Source organism: Pipistrellus kuhlii, unplaced genomic scaffold (assembly GCF_014108245.1).
Source record: "Pipistrellus kuhlii isolate mPipKuh1 unplaced genomic scaffold, mPipKuh1.p scaffold_m20_p_13, whole genome shotgun sequence".
Taxonomy (NCBI): Eukaryota; Metazoa; Chordata; class Mammalia; order Chiroptera; family Vespertilionidae; genus Pipistrellus; species Pipistrellus kuhlii.
The window spans coordinates 17,509,285-17,521,568 of record NW_023425438.1 but is presented as its reverse complement, the minus strand read 5'-3'; the positions used below and the strand labels follow the sequence as shown (position 1 = coordinate 17,521,568).

The 12,284-nt window shown below is 40.0% G+C and overlaps 1 protein-coding gene across 9 annotated transcripts in view; it reads right to left on the bottom strand.

Annotated features, from left to right (window-relative positions):
- MTA3 (metastasis associated 1 family member 3) overlaps positions 1-12,284 on the bottom strand; it is a 111,159-nt gene that overhangs the window by 73,272 nt on the left and 25,603 nt on the right. For all 9 annotated transcript variants that reach the window (XR_004987403.2, XR_004987404.2, XM_036435147.2 and 6 more), the window contains exon 4: positions 7,285-7,411. Coding sequence is in view for 7 of the 9 variants with exons in the window: in XM_036435147.2 (XP_036291040.1) it covers positions 7,285-7,411 (127 nt within the window). In the remaining 2 variants the exon portion in view is untranslated. The remainder of the gene's footprint in view (positions 1-7,284; positions 7,412-12,284) is intronic.

The following is a 12,284-nucleotide window of genomic DNA, read 5'->3' as shown; positions in this document are numbered from 1 at the left end:
GTAGGGTAATATTTAAGTAGCTTCCCTGGCCTCTACCCCACTGGATGACAGTAGCATCCCCACAGCAAGCTGTGACTACCAAAACTGTCCAGACCTTGCCAAAAATCCCCGAGGACATAAAACTGCTTAACGACTGGTTAAAAACCAATGCTCTGTATTGTTAACCCAGAGGCCCGATGCACAAAGACTCATGCAAGAATGAGCCTTCCTTCCCCTGGCTGCCGGAGCAGTCTTTCGCTCCGGCCCAGAGCCGCCTTTCAGCCTTCCCACGCTGCCCAGAGGGCCAACAGCTGGGGCGGTGCAGAACGCCTGCATCGTCACCATGGCGACGATGCAAGTGGCCAGCCCTGCTCCTGGTCACTAGGGCCAATCTTTGTTGGGCTAACTTGCATACTCACTCCTGATTGGCTGGTGGGTATCACAAAGGTACTATCAATTTGCGTCTCACTCTTTTATTGATGTAGATAAAATCTTAGCAACAAGCATTCGAGGACTGCCTATGTTAATTGAAGGAATAAGATTTTATAGATTATAAAAAAGAGGAGGAGGACAAAGAAGGCAAAGGAATCTGGAAACCTTTAAGCATTTCTATTCAGAGATATATTTTGTTGTTAATATTGCTTTAACAGATGTTAAGAAATAAAAATAAAAGGAGGATCAAAAAAAAAAGAAAACAAAACTGACAAAAAAAACACACACACAAAACAACTGGAACATCTGTTTGAGTAAGGTAGAGGAATAAAAACCAAGAAGAGAAGTTAGGGCTTACTGTGGGTTTTGTGAAGAAAAATGACAAGCAGTGTTTTGGAAAGACCATCTGCCTATGGCATGTAAAGAGTACTAAAGACTAAGACTTTAATCCACAATTCTGGAGATTTGATAAAAATGTGAAAGAAACTGTCAGCAAGTAAATTCAAGGGAGGAGGTTATCCCTCCATTTGTGCCACGTTTGCCTTTTACAGCTGGGAGAAAGTGAGATGTCCAAAAGGTAGGGTACTAGATAGTTCCCCTGCTCCAGAACAGGGTGACAATTTGTTCTGATTGCCAGGAAAATCACAGGCATTCCCACGACTGTGTGAATGCCCGTACTAGGGACAATATGCAGTGTGTACTGTCATCTAGCCCAGGGCCTTTCTGCATTGTGGTTTTGGTTAGATAAGGAAGCATTTCATCCCATAGGGGAATAAATTGATCATTTCAAAGGAAAGATTACATAGTATAAACACCACATTTTTTTTTAAAGTGTGTATAAAAATATTAACTTTAAAATGCTAAATTGGGATATGATTTTTCCCCACTCACTATATTTTTCCTCTACTTGTGCTACTAGCAACCCTATGAGCCTAAGCACGCTAAGTAATTAAGGTATCAGTAGATGGGCTGGAAGATAAAAGTCAGACTTAGCTCAGAACCAAAAACAGAAAACGTAAGACAAAGAGCCCTGCTGGCCAGTGTGGAGCATTAGTTGAATCTCAACATATGAACCAGGAGGTCATGGTTCAATTTCTGGTCAGAGCACATGCTTGGTCTAGAGGGATACTCCACAGTACATGAACTGTGCTTTTAAAACTCCTTATTTTCACCTTTCTTGATCCTTTACATCACCATACAATTTATAATCAGTTTATTATAATTTACACACACTTATACCTAACACACACCCAAACCTTGCTGAGCTTGTCTTTGGAATTGTATTCAATCTTTGGAATAGTGTGGAGAAAACTGACATATTGTCATGCATTTACTTATCCTGAATTTACTTAAGTCTTTTCATTTCTTCAGCTATCCTATCTAAGAAAGAGGGAATATGCTAATTAACCATCATGCCATCGCAAAATGGCGGCACCCACAGCCAATAAGGAGGGAATATGCTAATTGCTGCCCTGCCTTCAAAGATGGCAGCGCCCACAGCCACAAGATGGTGGCACCCAGTCTCCTCAGCCCCACTGGGGTGGCAGGCACTTGGCAAGACCAGGCCCATCTGCCTCCAGAGTGCCCCAGTCCCCCCAACCCCCTAGCCACCCAGGGCTGGCCTGGGGCTTGCCTGCACCTCAAATGGCAGCCACCCAACAGCCCAGAGCCGCACGAGGCTCAAATAACCAGGGCTAGCCAAGGCTTGCGTTGCCAGCAGTGGCAGCAGCAGAGGTGTGATGGGAGCATCACCTTCCCCTGATCACTGGATCACCTCCGGCCCCTGAGGGCTCCCGGACTATGAGAGGGCAGGCCGGTCTGAGGGACACCCCCCCTCAAGTGCATGAATTTTCATGCTCTGGGCCTCTAGTACTTTATAATAGTTTTTACACTTCTTTCACCTTTTTCAAACATCTTGAAATTTATTTCTAGGTATTCAGTGTTCTTTGATGATATTGTAAATGGTTATCTTTTTAAACTTAGTTTTCTAACTAATCCCTCTTCACACCATATACATAAAACAAACGTAAATACAAAAGGTGAAACAGCAAAACATCAAGAAAACATACTCTCTTCACAATCTTAAAAATCTTTGCCTATTCCAAACCAGTGACACTTGGATTCTTTCTAGGATGAACAACCTTCCTGTATTTAACTGTCCTCCTCTCCTCCTGCTGTTCTATCACTCATTTTCCAGCCATATTTCTAACATATTTAAAAACAAATCAACAAAACTAGAAAGAGCAAAGATGACATAGTGGTGCAGAAGGATAAGCATTACTTAGCAAGAGAGGAAGCTACACTTTGTCACTCCAAGTAAATTCCAGCAACATGTGGTCAAAATCCAACACATTAAGATTAGAAGAGAAAAAGTATTAATGATACACCAATATGTTGGTACTGTTGGGTGGAGGAATTATAGGGTGAGCCTACCTAGTCAACAAGTTATTAATAACTTCTTTCCATGTCTGATGCTTTTCAACACTTACAGTCATGTACACATCATAATGCTCCACAACCAGGCAGTCCGGGTTCAGTTTCTGAATCTGCCACTTAAAAGCTGTGAGTCCAGCCCTGGCTGGGTTTGCTCAGTGGATAGAGCATCGATCTATGGACTGAACAGTCCCAGGTTCGATTCCAGTCAACGGCACATGCCTGGTTGCAGGCTTGATCCCCAGTAGGCAGGAGGCAGCCAATCAATGATTCTCTCTCATCATTGATGTTTCTATCTCTCTCTTCCTCTCTGAAATCAATAAAACTATATATATTTTTTAAAAAGCTGTGAGTCTGACAAGTTACTTAACTTTTTTGTGCTTTAGTCTCCTCACCTGTAAAATGGGGGTTATAACAGCACCTACTTAATCAAGTAATTGTGAGGATTAAAGAAGATATATGTAAAGCAAGTGAGATAACGGTGATCATAAAGGTTCAATAAGTGTTAGATTTTTTAAAAGCCAAGTTCAATAAACATGGGCTATATATGACTGAATATAGTAGTATATATACTTACAACAGGTCTTGTAGCTGACATTAACAAACCATTTATAGTGCTTTATAAATTGGTGTATGCAGCATATATAATTTATTATGAATGGCCTAAGATACTGTGTGAAGCATGCTGCCTCTTCCCTTTGTCAAAACAAAGAAGTTCCCAAAGCATTCTCATTGCTCAAGTCCTATGTACCTCACAACAAGAGCTGGAACACTACCTCTACCCAGAACTGCCCAGATCTCCCTCTTCCAGGGGAATCATGGAGTCAGAAGGAACAAAGAGCTGCTTCCCTGTCACTCTGAGAAGCTCACAGCATCTCACACTACAGTACTATAGCTCACAAACCACCAAGAACCGCCGGAATGCCTCCGTCAGGTTTTCTCCTATGCTCCATATATGGCACAAGGAAAATCTGGGCACGTGATAATGTCCCTGAGAAGTAAAAGCCAACATTCACCAAATGAGCCCTCTTTGCTGCCAAACAACAATGGGGCTTCCGTGACTTCCTCCTGTTATAGCAGAAACAGAAGACAGGGCATGCTTCAATGGCAGGAAAATGTCAAGATCGCATTCACTGTGCCTGTGTTCCACATCAGCATGCGGGCTGGTCAGCAAAGCCCATGCTTTGGCCAGAGACTGCCCGAACCCCATCAGCTGTTCAAAGATGAAAGCTTCAGATGTCCCTTTCAACTTGGGGAAGAAAACAAAGCCCAAATGCCTGTGTCTTCATCATAATTCAAAAGAGTTGCCACCTGATAAACTCCTTCGAGTTTATGAGCTAGGGACCTTGTCTTACTTACCAAGCACCTAGTAAAGTACCCAATCTAGAATATGCTCAGGAAATGTGTTCAAGGGTGACTGATCACACATACTATGTAATTTCTATGCTCAACACAGAAGTTTCTTGAAAATTATATTTCAATATACTCTCTCAGTCCTTATGAAAGATGAAAAACACATCACTTTTTCTATTCCAAGCAATCTGTTAAAGGAAACTAGCATTACTTGTTAACAGATTTTAAGCTATCAGGAGGGTAAATTAAAAATATACTTGTGTGTTTTGGTTACATTTTAAAAACCATTTGTCACATTCTTGTACTGGCAAAATTCTTAAAACTGGCCACATAACTTCTTAAGCTTAAAATGAATTTCTACATTCTAACTTCTTCCAATTAAATAATCAGTTCATATGGCTCTTTAGCATTTATTAGTTCCATACATCTGTAAGAAATTTATGAAATGTTTTTATAATCCATCTCTTTGAGCAAAAATGAACTTACTCTCCTAATTCCTGAAATACCCCTAATTGTTTGGTAAAATGACTACCCAAATTACCTGGCCTAATTATTTTTTTCAGCAAAGAACCTAATTGACACAGAATATACTAACTGTAGCCAATCTCAATACAGTGTTCCCTAAAAAAATAAAAAATAAATAAATAAAAACACCAAAAACTAAATAAACCAAAAATAAAAGGTTAACTTATTATATTGAGGGGGTAATCAAGACATTTCTTAAAAGACTTGGGGGGAAAGAATTATAGTATCTTTGTCATACATGTCCTGCCTTAAAAGATCTCTATGTCTACTTTGAAAAGAGGTTTTTGGGGTTGAGGGGTGTGTGTGTGTGTATGTGTGTGTGTGTGTGTGTGTGTGTGTTGGTTACAAAGGCCAAATCAAGCCTATCTAATCCCAAAAAGGCAGATTTAAATTCAATACTGAATTGGAGACTAAAGAGGAGGGGCAATCCCATCTGAATTTAATAAAAGAGTAATATGCAAATTGATCATCACTCCAACACACAAGATGGCTGCTCTCATGTGGTCAAAGATGCATTTCCTCACACCTATCACCCTGGACACATTCTGCTCCCTCCACATCTATGCCCACCTGTTTCTTCCACCTGAAACATGCCCCATAGTATCTCATAGTAAATGCCAACTCTCCAAGCTTTCCTGTTCCTGAAGGTGTGTAACTACCTGTTTTAGTTCAAACATTTTGTTATACCGCCAAGATGCACCTATTATAAATTATACTGAGAAATAGCTTAACTGTGAATGCTTAAATGTTTACCACTATCAGCAGATCATATAAAACCACCATCATTCCTCCACAACTTCCCAAACTACAAACCAAGACTGAATTTTCTCATGTTTACAACCTATTAATGCACGAAGCAGATGCAAGTAATAAAGAACAAAAAGTTTTCAGCCCAGCCCAAACCAGTTTGGCTCAGTGGATAGAGCATTGGCCTTCGGACTGAAGGGTCCAAGATTCGATTCTGGTTAAGGGCAGGTAGCTTGGTTGCAGGCACATTACCAGTAGGTGTGTGCAGGAGGCAGCTGATCAATGTTTCTCTCTCATTAATGTTTCTAACTCTATCCCTCTTCCTTCCTCTCTGTAAAAAATCAACAAAATATATTTTAAATAAATAAATAAATAAATAAATAATAAAGTTTTCAGCCCAGAAGTCCTCAAAAGAAAAATAAAAGGCTATATACTCTACAGGGTCAAAGGCCACCTGCCTAGGAACCAGAACTTGGGTTTTAGTTGTTGGATTCTAATCCTATTCTGTATAATAAAATATATGCAAATTACCCCCTCAACTGGGAGTTCAATTGCTTGCTATGATGTGCACTGACCACCAGGAGGCGGCGCAGAACATGGTGGGGGTCTGCTACGCAGCACTAGTAGTAGGCAGCAGTGCAGGTTCTGCTGGCCCCAATGGGCCCCAATGAGCCCCAAGAGCAGGACCACAGTGGGATGATGGTGCAGGTGAGCGGGTGGCACCAGGCCAAGGCAGGTGAAAGTGGAGCCTGATAGCCCCACCAATCACCCCGCAGACAGTGACTAGCAGCAGTGGCGGGGAATGGGGGGTCAGGGCTGCCACTCGACTCCAGGCACTGAGGGAGCCAGGCGGGGGCCTGATGACTCAGGTGGAGGGGGGGCATGCTGGGGCCTGGGGGCTAAGGTACTTCCCAAGGCCCAAAGGTCATCTGGGACCTGCCATTCCATGCCAGACATTCACGCTTCCATCACTGGCCAGGCCCAAGGATGGCATCCATGCACAAATTTCATGCACTAACCCTCTAGGACTCTATATTATAAACTATACTGAGAAATAGCTTAAATGTTACCACAGGTTAAAAACTGCTAGCAGGGTGGCCTAAGACCATCGGAAAACACAGATATTTACATTACAATTCATAACAGTAGCAAAATTATAGTTATGAAGTAGCAACAAAAATAATTTTATGGTTGGGGGTCACCACGACATGAGGAACAGGCATTAGGAAGGTTGAGAACCACTGCTCTATAAGGACTCTGAAAAAGACCTGAATTTCCCAAAATGCAGGATGTCTTCCAGACACTTTAAAAAAAATTTTTTTTAAATATATTTTATTGATTTTTTTACAGAGAGGAAGGGAGAGGGATAGAGAGTTAGAAACATCGATGAGAAACATCGATTAGCTGCCCCCTGCACACCCCCTACTGGAGATGTACCTGCAACCAAGGTACATGCCCTTGGCAGGAATAGAACCTGGGAACCCTGAGTCTGCAGGCTGATGCTCTATCCACTGAGCCAAACCAGTCAGGCTCTTAGACACTTTTATACAGGATGCTAACAGATACCCAAATAAGTTGGAAAGTCAGAATTAAAATAAAGCTAAATGGTTACTTTACTACAGAACATTCTCAGGGCTTAATATGCTAAGACACACTATAAATTTTCAAGATAATATTCCATTATGAAGTATTTAGTAAACTAATTTGAGCAAAATCATGAGCAGAGTTTGGAAAATGCTTCCAAGAGGTTGTTGTTGTTTTTTAATTGTCGTGATATTACTGAATACTTCAAACAACTTCTTAAAAAGTTCTTACCTGATATGTGTTGCAGGCAGAGATTCATATTGGCGAGACAAAAAGAGTTCCCTATGTTTCAACTGATGTTTCTGTTTATCAGTCAAGTCGGGCTCAACGGTTGTTTCAGATTCTTCCTCAATTTCTTCTACACAAATAAAATTCAAAGAATTCATTATACACAGCACAATATCTAACTGGATATTAAGAGAGGGGAAAAAAACTTTCATTCAATATTTTCTTTATATCATTAATGTTAAATGTACATATTTAACGTTTCATTTGAATTACAATCATACAATTAAGTGACACAGCTTCAAAGGAAGAAGAGGTGCAATTTAAAAATGGCAGATGGGCTCTGGCAGAGTAGCTCAGAAAAGATACCAAGTGTTGTGAGAAAGAGGAGTGGGCAAAAGCTAGATAACAAGAGGAAAGGGTTGGAAGTCTACGAAATAGTAACAACAAGGATACTCTATTTAAGAAGAGAATAATCAGCCCTGCTGGGGTGGCTCAGTTGGTTGAAGCATTTTTCTATGCACCAAAAGAGAGAATAATCAGAAAATGAGAAATAGGATAACACATTTCAAATTAGAAAACACAAGTAAAAAACTAATAGAAGGATTAGAAGGTAATGCTAAGAAAATCTCCCAGAAATTATAACATTAAGACAGAGAGATAAATAACTTAAATTTTAAAAAATAAAAATAAAAAACACGGCCTGAGCCCGTTTGGTTCAGTGGATAAAGCTTTGGCCTGCAGAGCAAAGGGTCCCGGATTCAACCCCAGCAAGGGTATGTGCCGTATTTTTCGGACCATAAGACGCACCGGACCATAAGACGCACCAGTTTTTAGAGAAGGGAAATGAAGAAAAAAAGATTCTGAAACAAATAGTGTCCTAAAATATTTTATGTGCATTAAAACCCAACATCACAGTCATAAATACATGTAATCAACCCTGTAAAGTAAACAGCAGCATTTAGAACCATTTTAGAGCCGGGCAAGCACACAGAGACCACACAGAGCCGGGCAAGTAAAAAAACTTTTTTTTAAAGTATATGTGTAGGCTATATTTGGACCATAAGAAGCAGGGACTTTTCCCCCCCACTTCTGGGGGGGAAAAAAGTGCGTCTTATGGTCCGAAAAATACGGTACCTTGGTTGCAGGCTCCTCTCTGGCCCAGGCCCTGGTCAGGGCACATACAGGAGGCAACCGATCAACATCACATCTATGTTTCTCTCTGTCTTGCCCTCTCTCTTCCACTCTCTCTCTCTAAACAAAAAACAAAAAAAAACAAAAAAAGGAAAAATGTCCTTGGGTGAGGATTAAAAGTAAATTAATTAATAATAATAGTTTGTTTTTTTAAAATAAACAACATTCGTGAAGTTCAACATGCTACTAATAAGATTCCAGAAAGAACCAACAGAGAAAAAATGTTTTTCTTTACCTTTTTTAGGGGGGGACAAGGGAGAGGGAAGACCTCTCAAAAAAATGATTCTAGAAGATTTCCCCTTACTGAGCAAGATTAATGTCTAGATTTAATTCCCAGCATAATTAATGTTTTAAGTGCTAACATGAGAGGATCACAAAAATCTGCAGGGAGGAAAAATAGGTCACGTGCAAAAAAACTAGACTTAGTGGAATCACATGTGAAGAGCAACACTGTATGATAAGATGGTAGAGCAATGCCATCTGATATTCAACTCACAACTGCATAAAAAACCATCAAGATGGAAACAGGGAAAGGACAACCTTTCATTCATTCAACCAAGAGGTATTAGGTGTTCAGGCAGGCACTATTCAAGGTACTAGAGACAAGCAATGAGCAACACATTACTAAGAGGAAACAATTCAAAGTGTCTGCCTTTGGAAAGCAGGGTTGGAAGGAAGTGATGGAAGAGACAGAAGACAAAGTTTTACATCAGATTAACACTATTTAATACTTTCTTTTATTTTACTGAGGAAGAGAAAGGGAGAGAGAGAGAGAGAGAAAGAAGAAACATCAGTGATGAGAGAGAATCACTGATCAGCTGCCTCCTGCAGGCCCACACCAGGAATCCACCCACAACCCTGGCATGTACCACCACTGGGAATCGAACCGTGACCTCCTGATTCATAGGTCGAAGCTCAACCACTGAGCCTCACCAGCCAGGTTAATACTCATTTTAAAGGGGGGGAAAACTGCCTAAGTGTCATTTATAGATATAATTGCAAATAATTTTAGATACAAAAAAAATGTGTAAATAGAATTCCTTAATTTAGGGGTTCACAGATCCTCTGCAACCTTACCTAGACCAGACGTGTACATCTACGGGAACAGTAGGAGCATTGAGGCTCGGGGTGTGAGCCAAGGCGGGGAGGAGGGATCGCTCTTCACACAGAAAGTAGAACTCAAGTTCAGGCTTCTAATGCCTTCATTCTGGGACACTGATTGGCAACACACACACAACACTTTTCTGTTCCTCACAATTCTTAATAGTTCTTATTTATGAACCCTGGACCATAAAAAGATTTTTATCACATATAATCCCCTAGTTTGGGCAGTTCTTTTGAAATGTGTGAGGGTAATGAATGATCTTTTCTACTTCCAAATTTTGAAAGCTCTGAATGGAAAATGAACCTGAAAAACTGATTTAGAAAGATTCACCTAGCTCAAAAAATAGAATAAAATAACTTAAAATTCTTAAAATTTTCTTTTTAATGAGCTACTCAAAGAAAAACACAGCACTAAAAGAGCCAAGTGTAACAGCATTTCACCAGTAGAAACCAATGTGCACTGGCATTATTAGCACCAGCAAAGATCACACACAAGATTACACTTTACCTCTTTAGGCTTTAACAAACTATTCTTCTGGAAAACACAGCTAACTGCATTCTAATGTGTCCCCCACAGAGTTAAATCAATAAACTCTACAAATAATGGTAACAGCAGCAACTTTTATTTGCTTATACATCCTCTTGGATCAGGGTGAAAGGACTAAAATTTCTGATGTCCAATCCAACCAAAGACAGATATCACAAGAGCATCCGAAACCCATTTTTAAAAATTTAGTAGTTATAAATCATTTACATATTTCTGTAAATTTGAATTGGCTTCTGAACAGGAATGACTCCCATGCCATTAACATCCTAAAAACATTAAACAGCCACGATGGCAAAAACTAGCATGCAGACAATGAAAATTTTTTAAGACTGAATATAATTATTATCATCAAAAACCAGGTATATGACCCCAGCCAGTCAGTGTGGCTCAGTTGGTTGGGAATCATCCTGTGCACCAGGAGGTTACCGGTTAGATTCTCAGTCAAGGGCACATGCCCGGATTGGGGGCTCAATTTCGGGGGGGGGGGGGGGGGGAGAAGGGGTATGGGAAGCAGCTGATTGATGTAGTGCTTTCACATCAATGTTTCTCTTCTCTCTAAAAATCAATAAACTATCTTTAAAACACACACAGTAATATATAATAATTTTCTAAAAATCATTTCACCAAGCTTGATGGAGCATCAAATACTTTCTAAAAGTTATTAAAGTAGAGGTCCCATAATATACGCATTGACAGAAAAGACTGATAATAATTTATTGTAATTTCCTTACACTTGGGAAAGTTTCCGTATACAGTTATATTAGCAAGAAGGCATTGGGGCAAGGAGGGGAGACAGAGGACAGGAGAAACCTGTGCAAAAGGGACTGCAGGAAGCTTTAAGGGGCATATAAATATCATTATTCTGAACACCGCACGTGCCATATAAATGCATGACCCGTCAAGGCTCCACAATTGCAAAGTTTTAGACTGCAGGATGAGAAAGAAAGCATGGCCAAAAAGCTCACTAACACTAATTACACTTGCAAGCTGAGGGGGGATGGGATAAGACCAGCACAAATAATGTCTAAGAGGCACGGTCAGAGAAGAAATCAGACTAGCTGAGTAGTCCAGAACACCAAAGCATCAGCCAAGAGATGTGGGAGATCAATCTCAGAGCAACAGATTACAATCAGGAACCCAGGCCAAGCTTTAGAGATCGGGCATGGGCCATGTGTAAGACCAGAGCAGGCAACTAAGCAACGTATAAACTGAATAACCAGGGACAGGACGTAAGGAAGAGGAGTAAGTACTTGACTTGAAATTGGGTGTTTTTCAGAACAGACCCGAATTGTAATTCCCATCTATTAGTGGGGAGGGATGGAGCAGGGAGCTGGCAGGAGGAGAATTCTCCACAGGTTATTCTCTAGCTTCCTAGATCTCTATTTTAATGAAATATCTGCCCGCAGTGATAAGATATTGGCTCATACAGACCACACAGAAAAGCAGGTGGTTAACAATTTGTTTACAGAGGCATTTAACAAGTACCCAAATGTTTGAAGACATATTATTGGACTGAAAATAGCTTGGTAATGATGCAACTCAAGCAAGAATAAAAAAAAAAGGTCCTCAAAAAAAGGAATAAGCAAGTTGAATACATTGGCAGACATTTCATGACAATTGCGATTTCAGGGAACTACCTGAATGAAGAGAAAAAATGTTTGGCAGTCTAGAGGCAAATGATCAATAAACAAAAATGAATTATATTTCTATCACTAGCAATGAACAATCTAAAACTTAAATTAAGAAAACAATTTCATTTACAATAGCATCAAAAGAAAAAATATACTTAGGGATATCTTTGACAAAAGGCAAATTTTGAATACTAAAAATTACAAACATCATTAAAATAAAGAAGACCCAAATAAATGGGAAGATTATGTTCACAGACTGGAAGATTTAATACTGCTAAGGTGGCAATACTCCCCAAATTGGTCTACAGACTCAATGCAATCCTACCAAAATTCAAACTGCCTTTTTTCCAAAAACTGACAAAGTAATCCTAAATTTCCTATGAACATGGTAAGCAATCCAGAATAGCCAAAATAACTTTATTTTTATTTTTTGGTGGGGGGGACTTAAAAGAACTCACACTTTCAGATGTCAATGCTTACTTCAAAGCTGCAACAACCAAGACTGTGTGGTATTGGTAAAAGTCTAGACA